General features: G+C 39.3%; 1 protein-coding gene and 1 long non-coding RNA gene across 2 annotated transcripts; one reads left to right on the top strand and one right to left on the bottom strand.

The window, feature by feature from the left end:
- Positions 1 to 3,290: 3,290 nt before the first annotated feature.
- Positions 3,291 to 23,060, bottom strand: LOC127462807 (carbonic anhydrase 13-like). Its single transcript, XM_051771726.1, has 7 exons — positions 22,823 to 23,060; positions 16,969 to 17,166; positions 13,130 to 13,248; positions 9,774 to 9,869; positions 8,581 to 8,643; positions 7,458 to 7,613; positions 3,291 to 5,365 (listed from the first exon to the last, which is right to left on the bottom strand). Exons 1-7 carry the CDS (start codon positions 22,851 to 22,853, stop codon positions 5,252 to 5,254), a joined length of 777 nt encoding a protein of 258 aa, XP_051627686.1. The 5' UTR covers positions 22,854 to 23,060; the 3' UTR covers positions 3,291 to 5,251.
- On the top strand, positions 11,834 to 12,689 carry LOC127462855 (uncharacterized). Its single transcript, XR_007900575.1, has 3 exons — positions 11,834 to 11,920; positions 12,023 to 12,071; positions 12,567 to 12,689. It is a non-coding gene; the product is annotated as an uncharacterized LOC127462855 (long non-coding RNA).
- Positions 23,061 to 23,446: the final 386 nt, after the last annotated feature.

The raw sequence follows: 23,446 nt of genomic DNA, 5'->3' as shown, positions 1-23,446 counted from the left end.
CTGCTGAAAATACTACACACCATGTTACAACTACTCAAATTATGTTCATTAATAAATAATATTTTGCTTTTATTTTGCCATATATAGTTATTTTTCTGCCAATTCAAAACTAATTCAGTCAAACAGGTTCGCTGTAGCAGACATTGGTGAAGTGCTTTGCTCTGGGCTTGGCTGCTAGTTTTGTTCTTCCCATGAAGGTCCCCTGAACCAGTCATGAAGATAAGCTAAACTATTTTGAGAGATTCAAGGTTTATTTTGGGCATTAGGCCAACAGACTGAAAGTTCTTTGGGTAGTTTCTGCAGACAATTTTAAGAGACTTCAAAATTAATACTTTGTTGAATAGCATGGTACCATGACTTTTATATTATTTAGTTTGTTATGACAATAAGATATTGCTCTTATTTGTAACTGTATTTGCAATGAAATAGGTAACAGATACTATTTAAATCTTTCATTTTTGAATTGCTTCTGCCATCTTCAGATCTGGGGACACAGCATTCTTTAATTCATGCATAGGTACTAATGCTTTCTAGGTAACCATGAGAATTTTAAAACAATTTTGGAATATATGTTTGGATGCTGAGGTTTTTAGTGACTTCAGGTAAATGGTTTATTCATGAAGTCATAAACTACAAAAGAAATTGAAGTTTAAACAGAACAAAAGGAAAACAGAAGTCAAGAACAAACTCTCTGAAAAACACTGAGAATGACTGGGTTCATTTTTTTTCTCAAAATCACCAAAGTGCTGCTTATAAAGAAAAAAACCCAAACATTATCAAGACAACATTTCTGTCCAGTGTTCATACAGCAGTAGAAAAGAACTGGAAGCAAAATGTTGACATTTAAACACCTGATACTTTATTCAAAATACCTTCAAATCAGAGACAGAAAAAAAAATTAAATCAGATCTTCATAAAAATATATATTTCATCTACCTGTTTCATGTATCTTGTATGATTTACATCTGAAAAATGAAACTGTCAGGAGTACCTAAAAATTATTCAAACTTATCTACCCAAGTATGTGGGTGAAATTTGATAAAATAGAAACAGACACAGGAATTGACTGTGCAGCACATCAGTTCTGTTAAGCAGAGGCAGAGAATCTTTTTTTTCACATGACAATCCAGTACTCTCCTGCGAGAGACATTTCCCTGTCCTCAAATTCTCTTCCAGAGAAGAGACAGATCACACATGCAAATGTTTCACCATAGTGAAAACTTGCACTTGGGAAGAATGATGAAGTTGACAGAAACAGAAAACAAAACATGACTTTAGAAACATTTTCTTTAAATGTTTCATCATTATCTCCAGCCTCACAAAGATGGCAGACACACAGAAAAGGCCATCTGTCCACAGAGCCAAACACTGCACAAATAAAAGGTATAGAAATAACAGTATCTAAGAGCTTAAATCACAAAACAAATCTCTATTAGTTTAGATCTGTACAAGGACATAATAGCAAGACTTGACATGGAAACCGAGCACGCTATCTATATGTGCAGAACATTGGTGGAAGTACAACACTACAGTAGTTTTGTAGGATGTCTTGTAAGTTAAGGTTTTTATCCTAAGTCCTAAGGAGATGCCAGGGAAGAAGACTCAAGGAAAAATGAGCAAATGTAAGCAATTGTAATTAAACCCAAAAATGAAACAAACATATATAACTTCACATATATAACTAGAAAGAAAGATCAGAGTTGGGGAAGAGGACAACAAAATGCAACAGAAGGTAGAGGTAGTCTGTCAAGCAGCAGAGTGATAAGGAGACTGTCACCACGTTTTTCTAGCCTAGTTAATAGATAATAAAAGACCACTCTAGAATCTCTAGAGCAAGATTCCTCTAGCATTCATACCTTCATGTTGAGGCTACAACTCTAAGGTACTCCAAATCTCTCAATTATTTGCAGCTTTTAACAACTGAAGGCTAGGCAATTTAGCAATCTAGTCCTTGCCTATGTAAAGCTACAAGAATCTAAATCCAAAACCTCCTTTCCATTAAGTTTATAAAAACTGTATAACATATAGAGTTCTTTTATTTTATTCATATGCCATACTCCACTTTTTTTTTTGTGAAGTTATTTTGAAATTGATTAATTGACTTGGGTTTTTTTTCCTCAGCTGATTCCTTGAATTCTTTAGGTCCTGCTTCATGTCTGTAAGGCCATCAAAGTCCTTTTTGCGGAAGCAACAGAGACAAATTCCTAAAGCAGCAGAGAAAGCACAGGTATAGAGCAAGTGGGTTTATGGCAGCAAACAGGTGTCTGCTGTATATTCACCCCATTGTACTCCAGAAGCAAAGACAGCTACTTACCAGGTTTTTTCTTTGACACAAAGAAAATTCCCAGCTGATGTTAAACACATGCAATATTAAAAACATCCTGAGCATGACTGTCAAAGATTATGAGCACAGCAGAACACACTGTTTCCCTCCTGTGCCAAAAACAGCAGAGCTGACCCCAGGGCTCCTCTGTGGTTTTTTAATTCTGAGAATAAGTTTATGAGTGATCAACTCTCCAACAGTACACAATTCTTGACAGCTACTATTTTCAGCAAATACGCTTTATGTTTTTTGGTCACTGAGCATTTCATTCTTCTCAGTATAAAGGTTCCAAGTGTGTCAGAGGTTTAAGAGTTGATCAAAGAGACCTGCAGCTGTGGGGGGTGGTGATGACATATTTTAACCCTGTTTGCTGTAGAGTCATCTTAGTACAACATAGAGTTCACATCTGAGATTTAATTCTCTGGGAGCACACTGAGTAGTCTGCTTGAGATTCAGTGTAGCTTGACTATACAAGAAATTAGTGATTGAGGATGCAACCAAGTGCTCAGAGCCAAGACTGGGTCCACATTCTCACTTTAGAGTTGCAGCAGATGGATGACCTGAGAAGCTGTTCCCAAAGAATTTCAGGCAACTGAGCGTTTCTAGTCTTTTTCAGATGCCACCACTAATTTTCATCTAGGTCAATCTAACATGAATACGGCATCTCTGCATTAGGGGAATTACTGTGAATGATGACTTCTTCTAAAACTTATTACTGTAACTATAAAAATAGTCAATAGTTCAAAAGTGCACTATCAGAAACTTGTACAATTGATTGCATGTCTTACCACTGCCCAAGACTGCATAAAGAACGTAAAGACATATCTAATAGTACACTGCCCAAAGGTGGTCTTCAAATGATGGGTGACAGTTTTTTCTAAAATTAGAGCTGCAGGAGCTATATACAAAAGTGAAGTCCTCTCTGTAAAAGTTCAAGCTCTTCAATAGAAAATACAAGACACATTCATAAAATCAATTTTTTATTTTTATAAAATCCTTATAAATATCAAAGCAATGGATCAACTCCATTGTTTTCAATATGCAAGAAACATATAAAACTTTCGTTTATGATATGAAGCAGTAGCCTTATTGCTTTTTCTTCTGAGACTACTCACTTGATAGGGAAACATATCAAAACCAACACTAAGTCTAAAAAGGGGTGTGAAAACATACAACACACTCTCGCTTTCTCCATGCACACTTTCCTGATGTGCCCTTTAAGAATGAACTATTCTGAGGTCTTTTTAGCTGCATTCTTCTCCCTATGCCAGAAAACAAAAAACAAAGGGTTTTTCCCTTTGTTTAATACTTGTACCTGCTGCTGCTGCTAAATGCCTTTCATTTCTCTAATGGTCTATTTGTGCTCTCCTTCAGAAAACATTCAAAAGGCAATGGCAGGCCTTTCAGCATATAATAGCTATATTCTGGGGAGGAGAAAACAAAAAAGTCCACCTGTCTTAAACTAAGTGAAAATATCTATATCTCTATGTCTAATTTATTAAAATAGCATATAAATTCAATCCTGATTGTGATTTCCCTCATGTTTGTCCATCTAAGATCAAAAGACCCACTGAGGTAAAAGGTAGAGCCTATAAAAAAATTAATTCATAGAAGATGAGTTGGTCAGAAGTACTACAGAGATTGATGGTAGCTGCCACCCATGAAACCTCTAGCTGCCTCTTCCAGGTATCACTGGTAACTATGTAGTTCTCACAGTTTGAGAGTAAATCTAATTCTACCCTAAGCTACATCCTATGGCAAGTTCATTAAAAAGAATAAAAATAAATTTGGCATAAAACAAACAATTATATTCAGCTAACAAAAAGCTCCTGAGAGAAACTCAGGCTCAAGTCAATTCATAAAGACGGACATTTCAACATATTGCTATTGAGGGTTGAGCTTTTTATTAGATATTGACTTGATTCCAATTTCTTTGGCTTTCTCTGAATGTTCTTTTTGGTCTTCTCTTTAGCATATAAATGCAACCACCAAAGTTCAACTATGACAGCCAGTACCTTGAGACATTACAGACCTGAGCAGTTCTGTGCTCCACTGCATAGTGTGAGGTATGCACCATGTGGATCACACTGCAGCATCTAGCATGAAAGAGTCTGGAGCAACAGCCACCCCTGCCTTCTGATTTTAAGTGGTAAAAGTCTGATGCTACATGGATATAGTGTTATAGTTAGTCCCTTATTGTTCACCAAATGCAACAGACTACATTTAGACCCAAACAATTCCCTCTATGCCTTTCTACCTTGCAGTTTTCAGGTTTCAGGACAATTTCATCACTACACATTATGAAATTCAGGAATACCTAATCCACCTGACATGATCAGGTAATACACAAAATCCTTACTATTTGCTTTTTAAAAAAAACATCAATCAGTACATGATTCCCGCTATGAAGCAGCCAGAACAACAGGATCATATAAACATCTGTTTTACTTAAATGCTGTTAGTCATTACTGCTTTTTGTCGAAAAGTGAAATGATAATATCATTGAAATAGTTTTTCCTTGAGAATTACATTGTGAAGTCCTATATAGAAGCTAAATGTTATGTTAGTGACCAGAACAATAAACCCAGAACATCCTATACTGCCAATAATCCCAGGCATCCTGTTCAATAATTTGGTGGGAAATTCTGGGCAACTCCTTTACCACATCTGACCCTTATGATTAGCAGTGACCTCTGTGCTCCCAAACCAATGCACTCAAACAGTCAGACCTGTTAATGTCAATGAACCTGCAACAGCTCAGGCAGGACATACTTGTCTGTGTGAAATGACTGCATGATAACCAGTAAAAAAACAACACCTATTTGCTACAACAACTCAAGAAAAAAAATTAAAAATCACAAAGTATATTAACTATTAAAATTAATTCAGCCTTTGGTTTCAGAGGGAGACTACTCTGGCTTTACTCCTTTAATTCCTTCTGACTTCTCGTCCTCTTAGAGGCTGAGGAGGCCGGTAGTTTCTCAGCAAGCAGCAGGCAACCTCATCCTCAGCAGTGCTCAGGAGGCTGCGGAATTTGGCCAGCTGTGATCAAAAGACACATAAAGGTCAGCAGAAAACCCTCATATTGATACCAGTGAAAATGCATGTAGTAAATATTAAACATACTTGTCACCTTTTTTCCACCTGGGAGGACAGAACTGTATTTTACTAAGGCGTGTGGGGAATGGCAATTTCACCATTTCTGTCCTTGTAAATGAAAAAGGATGACTACTGAGAAAATCTCCCAAAATACATGTCAGCATGAAATTGTGCATAAGGATTACTTGTTTCCTATATTCACACTTTTCTTCCATAACCTGATCTAAATCAGGAGGGTTTATATTTTTTAGTTGGATTTCATAGCTTGGAGATTCTGGAATGTTTTTTGCCAAAAATTACATTACATTTCTTATAGTAAACACATTCTGTGTATGTTTTCTTGCTCAAAGAGTATATTCACAATTAACCTGGAATTGCAGGTGTGGTGATATAGAAAGCTGCTGTAATTGGCACTTACTCAAATCAGGAGAGACTCAAAATTCTTTCCTTGTGAAGACATAGAACAAGCAGTTATTCATACCTCAGCATATGCTGATCCCAGCAGAAACCCCTAGCAAAACTCCATGTCTCAACCTCAGGAAATCTGAACCTGATTTAGTTTAGCATTTTGTTTTATTTCTAGTATTTCCAACATTCACTATTTCTATATATCACCTTACTTCCCTTCTAGATTGCCAAAGGTAGGACATTATAATAGAGCATTTAGTTGTATGGCACATTGCATCTGATTTGCATTGAGCAAAAAGTCAGTGCTATCTTGCTTCACCCCATTCTAAAGCTAACATTTGGAATTCACGCTCCCTGTAAATTTATAAAAACTCAAAAGCTATTTTAAATTTCTTTCAACCTGAAAAATTTAACAAAAAGTCAGTAGCAAACTCTAAAGCCCCAGAGAAATACAAACTTGAGGAATAAAATTAAATGGCAGAATAGTATCAGTCATAGTGCTGACTGATCAATCACAGTGGTGGACATTACTGGAAATATGCACTTTTAGCTACATGCAACTTTATATTTATAAGAATATAGCATAATTCTACTTTACTACATAAGATATACCTAAAGTCTATGAAAAATGACTAGTAAAGAATCACTGTAATTGACAGTTTCCCACACCACGTCCTCTGAACCTGTTACACATGGCTGTATACAGCATTTCACATTTTAGAATGTATTAATTATATATTTGCCCAAATAAGAAGCTTTTAACATGAACGATGGCTTCTCTTTAGAAAGTTGATACCTTAACGCAAATTTTCAATCCTAGATCCTTACACATTGCAGGGAGTCTTACAAAGCCAGATTGACTGGAGTGGGGAAGAGATACAGATGAGAAAAATGCACACACTGAGCAAATAAATTACTTCAAATCACTTGCAAACAGAGTCTGAGGTCTCCTGACAAACAAGCATCCCACTCAGGAACCTGTCTTAACATTTAGTATAAAGACTGAAGTCACCATTTCTGCTGAGTATGTGGTCTCTGGTCAGAGAAACTCTTTACACTCAAGAGCATCAGCCCGCTGGGTGTCACTGTTGCAACGTTAAGATACATCATGAAGCTCAATTTAATAAGAAACGTAAATAGACTCTTATGAAGTATCACAGTTTTCCTAATACAGTCTAACATAACACCCCAATTTATTACGATTGTATTTGCTTTTTGCAATTCTAGTAAATTCATCAAGTTTTACATATCTGGAATGCAAGAATAAATTTACTACTCATCTGCCAGATAAAAATGCCAGAGAAGAGGCTTGAGCAGGATATGCAAGTAATCAAATCAAATGGAATTCCAGAATTCCTAAGTGTCATCAGAACTCTTTTTTTGATGTAAGTTCCTTATGGGTTATTTTTGATTATTAATTTTTAGAGTATGCAGATTCTTTTTAAAAAAAGAATAATAAATAGGTGTTACAGCAAGAAAAGCAACAGGAAGTGAGGATAAATTTCATATACAAATTTTGCCTTTTGAAAATCCAATAAGTTCTGCAATGACATATTTGTGGATGTTATTTACAATTTCAAGTCTTACAAAAGCAACATTTTGATAGTGGTGACAAACCAAACAGTACCTGTTCAGAACAAACACTTATGGGTTCTCTCAGAACAATCCAGATGACACTCTCAAGAAGAGGTGGAACGGTAAGAGAGCCAAAGTAAGTCCAGTAGTCCAGGGACTTGGGAAGCAGACAGCTAGGATCAAAGTTTGTGAATAGTGCTTTTTTACCCTGGAAATTAAAAAAAAAAAAAAAAAAAAAGGTCATTTGTATTCAAGTTTAATTATATTTAGAATTTTATTTCAAAGAAAAAAAAAGAAAAAGAAAAAAACAGGGAAATGTTATTTAATGTTATTTATAAGCAAAAGGCCAAGATAAATCATGCCAAAGGAGGTAGAGCTTGTTCCACTATCAGGTGGGCTGGCAGCATCCTGGATGATGGAGGTCCTCATCAGTCAGACCTTCTGACGAGGTCTTACCTCTGTGACAGCTTTGCTGCTGCTGTCCCTGCTGCCGGCAAGACACCATCAAAGAGGTCATTTTAGCACAGGCTCCCCTGAGTTACAAGTGACCATGAGATGGAAGTTGAATGGAGAGGACAGAAGATGTTAGACTTTCAGTGTGGTCTCTGTGGGGCTGGCAGAGTAACCCCACAGGTTACTGCCACTGGCTCCTTTCACCATTTGCTCCTCCCAGGTCCACGTGTTACTACTGTTTCTCTGTGTTCCAGCTACCAGGCCAGAGAGGACTGTACAAGACATCATGTTGAGAATCAGGCTGATTTATATCACACAAACAACAGAATTATTTCTCACTCTGTACCTCTGTTATTTCTCACCCTGTACCTCAGCAAAACAGGGGAAATACTTCCCTCATCTTTTTCACAGTTTTCCATAAAGTATGTTCTTCCCCTGCTACTATTCTCATAGCAACACATTCATCAGAGACTGGGTTCTGTGAGGAATTAGTCTTTTCCTCTGAGCTTTTACTGTATAAAAACTGTCTGCTTAGTTTTCAGCCTAAGAAAAATGCTCCTAAACTGTCTCAAACCAGATGTGGATAGCTATGATACCAGTAATCAGGGAACGTGAAAGTGAAGGGAGTAGCGGCCAGGTTTCAAAAATTAAAAAAAAAAAACCACCAAAACAACAAAAGCAACTACCAATATTAGTATTTTTTTTTAGAAAAACTCATTTACCTTGATTCTGATGGTGTCCAAGCGGTCAGTAATCTTCTTCAGCTGAGGGTTGCATTCACCAATCTATTAAAACCAGAGAAAAGAGAAACACTGGAGCTCCAGGGAAAATAACAAAAATAAATAATCAAAAAGCAAATGCATAATGAAACTGTTTTATAACTCTCCTTAAGTGACTGTGAGAGCCAATGGATTTTGTGAAGAAGCCTGTAACTAGCTGGTCCTTGGAAATAGTACTGGTCATAAAGAAGATCCGCTCCCTTGCTGATAATAATTATTCTGGTTACCCATAGTAATTATTTCAGCTACAAATGAATCAAAAACTTTTCACTACAGGAGAACAGAAACCATTATTGTTCATGTTTTAATATGCAAGATATTAAAAGTGGCAAGCTTGCATCTGTAATTTAAATTACTTAAAACATTGAAAACACTGTTCTTATGTATCCCAAGAAGAATTTGTCTGCTTAGAAGTCCAGTAACACTTTCCCTTGAACCATTATAATGCAAACTTGAAAGACTGAATTACTGAAGCAGTTCTTTGCAACTGCTGCATGGAATGGCTTCCTGACTGTGCCAGCACCAGCACTAGCTGTGCTCAGGAAGCTGTGGCATCCACCAGAAACCACAGATTTGACCAAAGCCCTATTCTTTTGCCATGGATTGTGTGAATTCTCCATCTCTTTCTTCATGCAGAAGTCAATGAAGCTGTTGCACAAGTTTAATTCATCTTAGAACAGGTACAAATGGCAAAAAGGTATATAAGAATTATAAGGAAATTCTCCAGTTTCTGGTTTTGGTTTTTTTATTATTATTATTTTCTAGAAGAAACTACCAGCTCAGAAACAAACTGTTAAAGAAACATTTGAATCAAATCAGATTGTCCCCATAAAGAAACCTATTAGTCAAGTACAGGTTATTTGGATCCATATAGGGGCAGCTGAATTAAGTTTCACATCTTATGTTGTACTGGAGTGCAAACTAGGCAAACAGACTCTCACTGTCTTGAAAAATCTCTTAATCTGATATTTTTATTCTTCAAGGAAGCATAGCTTTCCATATTGGCAGCTAAACACTATGAAGGAAACAAGTATAAAACAAGTATCTTTTTAGCAATAATTACACCAACCATCACGATTATCTCTTTGAGTTTATAATGCAGATTTATTAGGAGGGCTGGAACATTCTTTTCTTACCTTCAGAAATACAGCCATGACTGCTAATCCATCTGACTGACGAGCTGCCTCAACAAAGCTGGAATACTTCTCTGCATTCCAATGGACCACATGAAGCTGAAAAGCAAGAGACACAGACAGCATCAACTCTCGCTGAACTGAAGAAGTGATAAATGAATACTACAACTTTCTGGGGTAGATACTCTACTTCACTCTTTTGTATGCAGAGCCATTCAGTGCAGATATTTCATGAAATCAGTAAACATATAGTTCACACAAATGGCAAAGGTATTTTCAGGGGCTGGGATTATTCAAAGTTTAGCAGGAATCAGCACACCACAGTGCCTGGCAAACTGCTGTTGGGCCCTCAGATTTTGAATTGGGAGTTAAGACAAGAAAGCCAAAGGTTATATAACTAAAGGTTTTAAATCCATATTTAGTACAGCTGATTTTAAAAAGTGATTGAAATTCATGAAGATGTCCTTAGTATTTTACTCATCTTTTTCTTTAATCAAGCTTTCAGCAACATTAATCGGCCACATAAATAGCTAGAAAACGGGCAGAGGAACACATTAAACTTGCACTGACCCCTTGTCCCTTGTTTAGATCAAGCTAAAAAGCAACATTTCATTTTTGATACTTTCCAAATGTTATTTTCTATGACCACCAGTAGTTAGGCCCTTACAAGCAGCTTGATTATCTCAGGTTTGAGCATTTTGCATTTCCAACATGTATTATTCTGGAACTGACCTCTTGTACTTGCTTAAGCAGCTTAAAGACACCACCTAGCCAGGTGGAAAAAGGAAAAGCCCATGATCTCTGCTCCCATGTCACCTAAGTCCCTCCTGCTATACCAGGTTTCCTAATTCCTGACCACAATTCATGGTGGAAGCTCCTGGTTCTCACGAAGTTCCAGAATGTCCCAGCCTCTGGAGAGAGCATAAACACTCACACAGCACTTACATGTAAGTACTTCACAAACATTAATTACTTTCACAAATCCCCAATGGATTAGTAAATCTTATTACCCATGGTTTTTAGACAGAGATGCTCAGAAGCAGGGCATGAGATTGGCTTTTCTAAAATTGGTGGCCATCTTTTCAGACCTTGAACTTTAGGAGTGCTGAAAAGCAGCTTCATTGAATGACTTAAACTGGGATGTATCTCTGAAAAAAAAAGGCTTCCTTTTGGAATACAGCACTTACAAGACATCTAAAGTAAAAGCAGTTTAGGAAAGCTGGAACTTGCTTTAAAGGTTTCCTATGGGAAATAACATAGCTGTATGGCTGAAATAGGGATCCAGGAGAATGAAGATTTTTATCCTAAATCTCAGTCATTGCCTAAGCTCTCTGAGTTTCAATTTTTCATATCTCTTACTTGGTCTTACTTTATGTTAATGTTTGTTAAGCACTTGGGCTCTAAAGTGCTGAAACATTACTTCCAGTAAGTAAGGAATACCACTGTAGTCAACAATAATACATGTATGGCCACGATGACACACATGCTGGCTCACAGCTTCAGAAATCCTTGAAGGAAAGTTGCTAAAAATATTATAAATTAAACCAGGAAGAGAACATAGTCCACTAAACTTTTCACAAGTGCACTAGTGTCCTGGAGCTCATAGTGTCTGCATCACTCACTATTATAAGTTCACAGAAGCTACATTGAACAACTTTTAAACAATTACCTTTTAACATACACAAAAAGGAAACAGATACTCTCAGTCAGAAATGACTTTTATTGTGGATTTGAAAAAAAAAAAGGGAAAAAATGCTAACAAAGAACAAAAAGGAAAATTCCCACAACTACTAACAGCCCACTCCACTCCCTCATAGCTTTGCCCCCAAAAAACCCAAGCCCACCATCCCAAAAAAACAAAATCCCCAAAGAAACAGAGCTGTGAAACACTTTTGGGTACAGACCCCTTCTCAATGGCTTGTGACTTCTCTGTAAGGAATATATCCCATCTTACCACCGCTCTGTCACTGCAGCTTGTGAAGAGATCTTGATCAGACCATATGTTGTCACAAAGAATGGAGCCATGGATTGCTTCTGCTTCCCGGTGGGATTAGAGGCCAAACCTTGAAGCCTTCTTTACCTGTACACTAGTTCTTTCTTCAACTCAGTTGATGCTTTTTCTTGAAATCTTGCACATCTTCCTTGCAAAGGTGAGCACTGAAACCATTTTCACGTCTCCTTCTGAGGTATTTTCTTTTGTATGAACAATGCTCAGAAGCCTTGATTTTAATTCTGCGTTTCTTATCCCAAAGCCAAAGTGACATCTGAAGAGCTTCTTGTGGAGGGTTACCCAACCAACAGGTAACAGAAAGGTTTTTAGACTGGCTAGAAATTCAGAGATATTTTCTCCTTCTGTTTGGTTTCTTAGATGGGAAACATATAATTTTCTCAGCTAGAAATTTGGGGTTGGTACTTAATGGTTTTAAAGCACCTCTATTAATTCTTTATATTCCATCTCACCTGGTTCCTGTGGAAAACATAAGCCTTTAAACACTGCAAATATCACTTTTCCCCATTAGTGTTAGAAAACTGATCTTTTTTCCTGACTGCTCTCTTACATCACTTCCAGCAAAATCTGATCACACTACTGTGCATACATTGCATTTTTTTTCTTCTGTAGTATTATGCCTTTTATTTGTCCATTACCACTTATTTTTACATTTTTTACTTCTTTTTAACCCCAGAAAACTCTTCCACTCTCTGAATTACCTGTTGTTAAAGACCTGTCTCATCAAAATACTCCACGTTACTTCCATTTGCAAAGAGGAATCTCATACTGAATACTTTTTCTTGCAGATTACTCAAATGCACCAAAGGAGGCAGAGCAGGAGTGAAAGCTCCATGCCACAGCAGATGGTGCATGTCTCCCTGTGGCACCTCCACTGAAACACATTACCCCACAGATAGCAGGCATCCCACAGATACTCAAGTGCAGTTCTTAAAGTCATAACCACCACATTGCTAAGTGCACCACAAAATGCAACACTCTAAGTCTTGCATAAACTTTACACTGCACAAGCCCCAAATCAAATAATTCTGTTGTTTGTCATTGAAGTAGACTTTGAAAATGTTCTCCAAGGAAGAGACAGTGAAAGACAAAGTTTAAAATAGCTCTTGAACATTAAATCTTGCTCTTATCAAGCTCTTGTCTTCTGTATTCCTCTTTTAATCCTCTCCAAAGCTCTCAAATAGGTTCTCCTTTGAGAAAGGACCAAACATGCAACACTTCAGGAAGACTGCTTGTTTTTTGATAAAATGCAGGGAAGATGAAAAGCGGGAAGAGGAGAGGCAACATTATTCTTACAATGGAAAACTAGTCACAAGCTTAGAGGTGCAGATGAGTCCCTGCAAAGCCTTACCTCTGCCGCATACTTCATCCCATCCACCGCGTGCTCAGAGCCGGCTTCATCATTGGACCCCCAATGGAAGTGAATCTGGCGCAGCCTGTAGGTCCCGCTGAGTGGTCCCCCAGTCAGCACTGGAAACCCAAGCAGAGGAAAAGGCTTCACTGCAGGAACAGGAGCCTCTACCCACATCCTCTAACCTCACACCAAACTTCAGTCTTTGGACAGTCCTTTGCTCCCTCTAAAAAGCTCTCTCAGATGGCTTCCCACTTCTTGGAAGTACTAGAGAAACACTCGCTTGTCTGGGATATGACTATCAAAATTGTATTTATGTGTAGATTAGTGGGTTATGGGCAACCAAAGGGTATGTTGTTACCTCCAGGTTTGTCTTGCTATGGGTTGAGTATTTCTCAGAAAATGGGAAAATACTTCTATTTTGCAACAATCAAGAGAGTTTCCTCTCTTGAATAAATTTGAAAGAATCACTAAGAAATTAGGCTTAAAACATAGATTTTACGAATAAAAGGGGTGATCATAAAAATGTAATGTCAGTACAATTTCTTCTCTTTGAAATTCGGAGGAAAATAGGTGGAGATTAAAAAAATTTCAAGGCTCTTTCCTTCATTTGCAGTTAGATCTAGTTACATCAGATTGGAGTTGGAGAAAAAGGAGCTTATATTAACATAAATAAAAATAAACCAACGCTGCATATGCACTGTACAACGGCAATATTACTGACAATTAGCCAGGGCTGGAAGGCATGTACTATGAGGAGTGGCAAAGTACTTTGGGCTTGTCTAGTTTGGAGAAAAGAAGGCTGGGAAGTGTCCTCACTGCTCTCCACGGCTTCCTGAGGGGGGGAAGCAGAGAGGAAGCTGCTGGTCTCTTCTTTCAGGTATCCAGTGACAGGATTCATGGGAAAAGCTCAAAGCTGTGCCAGGGTAGGTTTAAACTGGACACTGGGAAGCATTTCTTTACTGAGGGTGGTCAAACACTGGAACAGGTTTCCTAGAGAGGTGGTCGATGCCCCAAGCCTGTCAGTGTTCAAGAGGTGTTTGGACAATGCCCTTAACAACATGCTTCAACTTTTGGTCAGCCCTGAATTGCTCAGGCAGCTGGATCATTGTAGGTCCCTTCCAACTGAAAGAATCTGCTCTATTTTGTTCTATTCTAATGCTATTCTGCTCTAATTCTATTCTGTTCTGATCTAATTCTATTCAACCTAACATGCATACGGGTAGGCTTTTCCTTGTTTTGCTTTTGCAAGTGCTCATCATTTGCACATCAGAGTTAGAACAAAACCAGCTCTGCACAGAGACTCGAATGCGAATCATATTCAGAAAGATTCCTTATTCCCTGTAAAACAAATCATTCCATTCTCTGGGCTCCATATATCCTCTGGCTCATTATAGAAATTTTAAGGGGAAATGAGGGGAGCTTTACCCAGATGGTTTTTAAATTAAGAGCAGTAGGGAGGACAATTGCAATTTTTTCTCTCTTCTAGGTTTAGTCCCAAACCTAAACTTTCTTAGGAACAAAATACACCAAATAAAGATGAAAGAATTTTAAGTTGCCTATTTGCTAACACAAGTAGCCTGGCTAATGAAAAGGAACTGGGACTGTTTATATGGGGGAAAAAATATTTGAGTTCCTTAAAGCTTCAACTCAAACCCATGCTTTTACACAGCCTACAGACAGAGGGGATGGAGAAATGGCACTCCTAAAACAAATTCCTTCTTTCAAGGAATGAAAACTTGGAAGCAAATGATCATAGAAATGTGTAAAGATTGGTGTTGTAACTGGCTGAGGGAAAACTATTATGTAGAAAGGCATTGGCTTGAAATACTTCCGCTGAAAAATGTGAAAAACGGCCTGATGATGTATTTGTGCCACGTCATACAGTGATGGCAAATCCCTTTCATTCCAATCGTAATTAAGGAGGATGTTGGTCACAAGCTTTTTGGGCAAATATCAGTATCTCAAATTTTGAAAAATGTTAGAAGAAGATCAATAGACTAATTTCAAAGAATGGAGCTAATGTGGTACCGAAGAGCATAAACAGACTTAAACAAACAGTTACAGACCTGACAGCCCAGTTTCAATGTTGACCAAAGTGAAGAAATAGTTCATATGGAAGTCAGTTAATAATGCATTAAAAGATGCTAATGTATTTAGTACCAATTAATTTGATTTTTTTGTCATGAAACCAACACATAGCAGGAGTCCTTACTTCACAGGGGAGCCCCAGAAGCCAAATTTGGGCCCTAGAAAATTCAGTATTTTTTGAGCAATGACCTGAAAGAAAACAAAAACATTACTGATAAAGTTTGTCAGTGACAAATATTAGGGAAAATAGCGAATTACTCAGTTTATGGATGTGGATTGAAGAATCTAGTCCATACACAGAAGATATGGACTATGCTGAAGGAGACTGGGGATTACATCTGTTAATTATCTGATCTACATTTGCCAGTGCTTTGTCATGACATGAACTATATTCTTGGAGATATGGTCAGAATAAAGGAGGATCACATTACCATTGCTTTGGTACCATGGTAAGCCTACAGAAATGCTATGTTCAGGCTCTGTCACTTCATGGATGGAATTAAGAGAGTGGAAGAGGTTCTTGGTGTATACACATTCATTGCCTTTTTTTTCAAAAAGAAAGAGTTTAAGGCTAAGTTGATACAACTCACATCAGCTGATGTGCTGTGAGGGTAATTAACAATTAGAACAACTTACCAAAGGCTGTGGTAGGTTCATCATCGCTGGAAAATTTGAAATCAAGATTGTGTTTTTCTAAGAGATGTGCTTTACTTCACCAGTGCCTACTAGGCTTGAAGCAGAGATTAATTCTGGGAAGTTCCGTGGCATCTGGCACACACGAGGTCAGACCGATCACTGATGATCAGCTGGTGGCCCTCAGGCAACATCCAATGTTGCTTGTATTGACAGAAAATTTAAAACTAAGACTGTCCAGGAAACCAAAGCACGATGGTGTCTCCATCTATTTCTCTCCCTGTTGACACTATAAGCTAACAAGTCCTCAGGACTAAGGGACAGGGTGAGCAAAAATTAGTTTCCCTCTGGCTTGGACCCTTGGGAAAGCATTATATGGGCTTGGATCCTCAGCTAAGCCTCAGGCATCCACAAGATGATATTACTGCTTGAAGATTCTGCGCTCCTACAGTTTCAAGGGGGGTTGTGCTGGCTTGTCTAACATCTAAGACAAGGTTTTAAAGATGAAGGCACCAACATTACAAAGACTATGCTAAACCAGAGAACTATTGCTTGCAAAAAGGGAAGCTACATACTCCTGGAAAAGACTGGGACAATAACACTTTTCAGAGAAGAAAAGGGATCACTTGGGATATATTTCACTTGCTCTGTATTGGCTCTTTCCTGACACAAGAAGTGCAAGTATGGGTTGTAAAAAGGAGAAAAACATATAACCAAACCTGCAGCTAAATTCAGATAAGAGATTTGAGCGATTCAGTTGGAATGAACCTGTAATGAGACACAAAGGATTCATCTGCAGTGAGAGAGAGAGCAGCATTTGAAAAATTGTACACAACACTGTTCAGACATGATGGCTGGCACTACCCAGATGGTTGGGGTGGATCAAACCACCTCTGTGAATAGGGAATCCCAGCACTTCCTGAGAAACACAATCTTGAACTCATGTACAAATACATTCCCACATTGTATCATGCTGAAAGACAGGGAAAAAAGGAATCTCTCATCTGGAGAAGCAAAGCCTTATCGTTCATGAGGAATTCATACCCAATAGTGAGATGTGCCCAGGCTCTATGCACTCTATATAGAAGACACAGTACAATAGGAAAGGAACAAACCTGATCTGTTGATGGTGTCATCGAACTCCACACTGGTGGAGTGCCCGTTGTTAAGGATGATTTTAGCAGAAGCTGGATCGTAATTGGGATTTAGAGGACGGAGGGAGGGATCATACTTGGTTTCCTCAGTTTTGATGTCGATGGGTGACTGACGGTCTCCATTAGCGACAGGAAAAACCTCCTTCCAGTGGGCAGGCCCTGCAACACATTGGAGGAGAAGTCTAAATTGATGACAGCACCCTCATTCTTATGAAAGAAAATTTGCTTGAATTGTTCTCATTTGAATCTTTTAAATTCAAAAAGGATGAATCAGGAAAACACAGATCAAAACACTCAGCTACTTTTGCTGCATCACATCACAGTGATCTCAAGTTAGCCTTCCTCCCTCCATGCAAGCTAAGCCAAATGTAAGCTGAAAAGCTAATAAATCAATAATATGGATATGAGAAAATGGCAAATGCCATTCTAAAATGGTAAGAAAAGCTTCATTGATGAGATGTGTGAGTTATCTGTTATCCACTAAACACCAGAGTTCTCAATAAGAATATATATTCCATTTTCTAACCATACCTAGATAAAGAAGCCAAAGAAGAAAATATGAACAATAAGTTGCTTGGGGAATATTTTCAGTAAGTAAAGACAGAAAACAAGGTTTAGAATGGAAAAGAGGATAAAGTAAGGAGAAAGAGGAAAGGGAAAAAGAGAAAAGTGAAAGGGGGAAGTCTGCAGGACAAAGGATCTTTCAGTATTAATAAATGTATAGTACTCCAGGCTTATAATGGATATGAAGCATAATAAATCAACCAAGAGAGACTAGATACAAGAAAACCTTAATATAAGCATGAGAACCTAATCTTACAAAATCTGCATCACTGGAAATCTTTGTAACTCTATATGGAAGATAACTGATTTCAGTGTAAAAATTAGCCTGTTGGTTTGGGTCTTTTTTGACAGCTTAGCGCTTAAATAAACATATTGACAAAAAAGGATTAAAATGTATGACACCATGATTAACAGCCTAACATCAAAACTTGTTAGACATTTTTCTTTCCTCGACTTCAACAGAAGTAAACACAGCTGAGAAACTCACAGGTGCTAAAGGCGCCCCAACAGTAAATCAGGGAGGGAAGCGCCTGCAGCGCCGTGGGGCAGCAGCTTGCACAGCCATCTGGGCAGAGGCTGATTCTCCTCTGAGCAGCACCGAAAAATGGGAGAGAAGGAGAACTTGAAAGAACAGCCTAAGACTTCAGCCTCAGGCAGAAGAAAGGCAACGGCCTTTCGTCTTGAATTTGTTAAAAAGTCCTTTTGTTAATGACTGCATTAACTAAATGCATTAAGGAAATCGCTTCTAAGGCAGAAGATAAAAATCCTACTGGTTTGAAATATAAAACTGTTTCAACTTAATTTTTCTCACTTCACAAATGGTCATCAAAGCTATCCAATATTTTAATTACATACAGTTTAGTGTATATTTAATTGTATTTAGATCCTAGTACCCTGTAGTTAGAGATGCAATGCGAAGTTTTATTCATAAGAACCATCATTCCATCATTTATACCTAATTACTGTGTTTTGGGATGCTTAAAAAAAGCTTATTGCTACTTAATTTTAATGTTTCCAATATTCCTTAACTGAGAAAAGGCAAAATACATTTATATGCTTAACTACTTGGTCCATTTGCTCTAATTCCAAAATAACTACAGTTATTGTACATTACATAATATGAAAGATTTGCATTCAGAAATAATACAAAGGTGCCTAAAAGAGGACCCAAGGCTGTGTTTCTATCATTAGCTAATTATTTTACAGTAAACTTCAGTTCTAAAAAGACATGGTAGTTGTTTTTGTACTTGTTCTTGGCTCAGATGACCAAAATACTGTTTTGCTATGCTGATTAAATATCTATCAGTAAACAAGACTACCAGAAATATGATCTTTTAAAATATACAGAAAAATATCAGGAAACTTCAGCTCATTTTGACCACCAGGTCATATCAAGCAGTATTTCTTACTAGATAATCTATCAGCAATCTAATACAATTATTATACTCTTGCCACTCTAGGAAAACTGTGACTCAATTCATTACTACAGACCCTACCCCACCACAACCTCGGGATATGACTGTTGAAAAAAGTCATTACAGTTGGAAGAAATGCTCAAATGCATGTCATACAACTGGATTTAAGCAATGGGGTCTCCAGGGTGAAAATTTCTTCTGAATTTGGACCTGAACTAGGTGCCTTCATATTACCATAATGTACACTTCAGTTTCATAAATATGTACTTTAAGACATATCCAGGAAAGTATAACTCACTACTCACTTCCCTTCATTTTTTCATTTACTGAAGGAAAATGATTAATATACCAATTTTTGAACTTATGATATGCTCTCTTTTTGTCAGGAAAGTGTTCTGTTGCTAGAGGCGATTACCTAGTAGCTCTTAATAATCAAAGCCATTGTGACCAAGATTTATGACAAAATTCCAAACCATTTGCTCTGAAGATTTCATGCCTTTATTTTGGACACAGCATTACCAAATGCAATGCACACTTCTGACACTTTTAGGTCAGACTATCGCTGCATATACTACTCACCAGCACTGCACAAATCCAGTTCATGACACAGATCTCATAATGAAGGTAGTTAGGAATTTGCCAGGAAATAGAACTCATTGTAGCACCTGACAATGTCATGTTTTTCTCCAACTGCAGTTAAAGATCATGAATTTCATCAAAAGGATAGACTAACTTGAGACAAGCCCAGTCAAGACACTGCAGGACACAGCTCAGTTCCAGGGAGTCTCTACATGTGCATAAATAGAGCACGTACAGGTGAAAAAGTGTTTGTTTGTTTTTTTTTTTAGAGTTTGCTAGTACATATAGAAAGTGTATTATTTTATTATGGTCTGACCTTGACAGGATCACATCCTTATTTTTTCCTAAAGAGAATCCATTGTCCAGTTTATCATCATACACAAAGTGCTTAAATTTATAAAGTTAGGTTTGCAAGTAATTTAGTTGCATATTAGGTTACAATGAGATTAGCTCAAATAAAAATCATCAAAAATAGTAATGGGTAAAATAAGTGCATTTTTTAAAGTAGTTATCAAAATGATGTAATGATTCTCAGAGAAAAGAAATCTATAAGGAGTTATAGTTGGACTCAAGTATCTTAAAGGTCTTTTTCAGCCTAAATGATTCTCTGTGCCTCTATGAATCATATCCCCCTTATTTATAAAATGTGTCACTGTTACAGCAGTAACTAGATCAAGAGAAATTTTTTGCAGTAAAAGACAATACATGTAAGTATTTTCCATATATTTCATTAAACAAATAGTAAACAGAAGGCAATTGACTTCCCACTGTGTTTCCTTCCAACCTTACTCATTCTGTGATTCTGTGATTTGCCTTTTAACTAAGGGAATTCCCCAGTAAACAAAAAGGACTGCTCCTGTGAAGGGTGAAAACATTCCCCTCTTGACAGGAACCTTGAGCAGCAGTGAAAACCATTAATGATGCCACAATGAAGCCAGTTTTCAAGATTTCAATATTGTGCCTCTATAGGTAAGCACAATAAGGTATGAGGGAAGAAAAGTGGCAAGAAAACAAAGGTCAAGGTTTTCATAGAAATACAATGATGTCTTGCTGCATTTCAGAAATACATGCATCAAAGCAACCAAGAACTTCTATATGGCAAGCTACTGGTAGCAGGGAGGCTACAAGGGTGGCTTCTGTGAGAAGCTGTAGAAGCTTTCCCGCGGGGTAGTCATGCTGGAGCAGTTTGTGAAGAACTGCAGCCTGTGGGAAGAATTCACATTGGAGAAGTCCGTAGTGGGCTTCTCTCCATGGGACCCCATGCTGCAGCAGGGGCAGAGTGTGAGGAGTCCTCCCGCTGAGGAGGAAGGAGAGGCAGAGACGTGATGAACTGACTGCAGCCCCCACTCCCTGTCTCCTGCGCTGCTGGGGGGGGAGGATGTAGAGAAAATCAAGAGTGAAGCTGAGCCTGGAATAAAGGGAGGGGTGGAGGGAAGTTGTTTTAAAGATTTAGTTTTATTTTCTCATTACTCTGCGCTGATTTGATAGGCAACAAATAAAACTAATTGCCCCCAGTTGAGTGTTCTACCCATGATGGTAAGTGGTGAGTGATCTCTCCCTGTCCTTATCTCGACTCACAAGCCTTTCAGTCTATTTTCGCTCCCCTGTCCAGCTGAGGAGAAGAGTGATAGAGCTGCTTTGGTGAACACCTGGCATCTTGCCAGGGTCAATCACCAAAACTTTTAATTCTGTCTGTAACAGTGGGCCCATGCCCTAGATATAGATATACCATATAGGCAGACATGTATATGTAATATCTGACAGTTTACTTTATGCATGTAATGATTTATGTTGCGGCTGTTGCAAGTAACAAATGCAGAACTCAGAGGGAACACAGATGTCTTTTCAACTCCGCAGGCAGTCAACTACAGATATAAGTGCACCAGATTTAACTAATTTCACTTTTTTCTGCCTCATGAGTTGCAAAAGTTGATCTGAGTTTCAGGGAACCTATTTTATGCCTCTCTCCTTTAGTCCCCTGTGAGAGGCAGGGGAAAGGGGGTGGACTGATGAGGAACTACCCACCTCACAGCTGCTGGGGGCTCCAAAAGAGGAGAGAGTGAAAGGCAAACTCCATCTTGAATACGTTATCAGCCAGTAAACAGTGTTATAGGAGAAACTGGGCCCCAAGCAAGGTCCAGGGCCACCCCTATAGAAACTCTGGTGGCCTCCCCTCTCTAGAAGTTGAGAATAGCAAACAAGGAGAGATAGGATAAGGCAGAGAGAGTGGGCTTCTTATCTGGACTGTGCAGGTGAAGCTCACAGCATGGAAACATATGGAGAAACAAATTTGAAAAACAAGACCCATTTACGTCTTCAGGGGAGGGGTAGAGCAGACTGCATAACAGCAGATAACACACCTAATCATTGCAACATCACTGTGATCCACCACCACCCAGTTTTTCAGGAAAAGTACATCCATCCAGAAAAGATGGAACAAGAGGGCCAGAAAGGAAAGACAGTACTTGCACAAACAGTATTCCGAAATCTATATATTCTTACAGGCATTAGTATATGCAAATATATAGCTGTCTCCTTTTACTGCCACGGCGTCTTATTTCACTGTGTACAGACAATACAAGTTATTCCATGTATTTTGTCAGAGCCGAGCCTCCAATTTTCAAAATCACTTCTTCTACTTGCATGACTTGTGAGACCGTCTGCACACAGGAGCAGCGTTTGCATGACTTAAAATGCAAACCAGAACAAAGTCTTTAAGCCAGCTGATGAGCACATCTTGGGACTTCAAAGACCGGTAAGATTAAGGAAACCATGGAACAACTAAAATCCAAAAGCATCTCCTCTTAGGTGCATAGTTATACATTTAAATGACCAATTCTAGTAACCGAGATTTCCCACCGTGTAACAGAAACAGAAAACAGCTGGAATCAGAAAGGCACTGCCTATACAGCAGCTCCGATCAGTGTGACTGTTCAACAAGTACTCGATGTGCACACGCAACTGTTCATGTACACGAGCAAACGAAATCGCGACCGGGAACGCGAGAGACCCGACTCGAGCCAAGCCCCGGCCCGACTCTGCAGGCGATGCCTCACGCACGGACACCTCTCTCAGCCGCCTGCCTTGCAGAATGCCGAGACAAAAATCTGCTCGCTCTCACGCTGCAAAGCCTCGACAGCATCTCAGCTCATCCAGCTTTCCCGCGGGCGCGGGAGCTGCCGAGCCCGGCGGCGGGAGGTGCCCTCGGGGGGACCCCGCCGGCCGCCCCGACGACCCCCCGCCTGCCGCTCCCCTACCGTTGTGCTCGTCGTATCCCCAGTGCAGCATGGCTCTGCTCTCCTGCCGGCACAGGACGGACGGGACGGGCTGGGACAGGACGGGATGGGACGGGCTGGGACGGGAGAGGCGGCTGCGCCCGATTTGAAGGCGACGGGCGGCGACGCCCCGATCCTCGGGCGCTGATAAGGAGCCTGCGGCGCTTCGGCTCCCGGCCCATCCGTGCCGGCTTTCGGCCCAAGCCCTCCACCGCCCAGCGTGCGCCCAGCACCGTCGGGGCCGCCCGGGATTGCAGTGCCATCTCTCCAGGGCCCGCTCTAACAGAGGGAAGGTGCTGTCCCTCCGTCAGTCCGCGTCCCACTACAGCACGAGTTGTGCGAAAAGATGGGAAAGTTGTTTCCACTCCTGGGTTCACCCCCGCCCCTCCCGAAAGTAAAGCGAAGCGCGCACCGCTGCGTCCTCTCCCGCCTTACTCCCAGGGGAGCGAACCCAATTCCCTTTGGAACCGGCCGTAGAAAGATTCCACCTTTTCCCAAGCGGGCCCCGTGGAGGCAGGAGGATGTCCCCACAACCCACTGGGCATTTATTCTTTTATACCATCGCCCCGGGTGCTGCCCGCGGGCACGTGCTTTGGGCAACGCGGT

Source organism: Manacus candei, unplaced genomic scaffold (assembly GCF_025592945.1).
Source record: "Manacus candei isolate 608988 ecotype Guabito, Panama unplaced genomic scaffold, ASM2559294v1 h1tg000008l, whole genome shotgun sequence".
Taxonomy (NCBI): domain Eukaryota; kingdom Metazoa; phylum Chordata; class Aves; order Passeriformes; family Pipridae; genus Manacus; species Manacus candei.
Note: the sequence above shows the minus strand (reverse complement) of the source record. Positions and strands in the feature narration are given on the sequence as shown.

Coding starts and splice junctions, on each gene's coding strand:
- LOC127462807 (XM_051771726.1), bottom strand. CDS start 22,853: ATGCTGCACTGGGGATACGACGAGCACAACG. Junction 7,614..8,580: donor TGGACACCATCAGAATCAAG/GTAAATGAGTTT, acceptor TTTAATTTCCAG/GGTAAAAAAGCACTATTCAC. Junction 5,366..7,457: donor TAAGTGTTTGTTCTGAACAG/GTACTGTTTGGT, acceptor TTTTGATCACAG/CTGGCCAAATTCCGCAGCCT.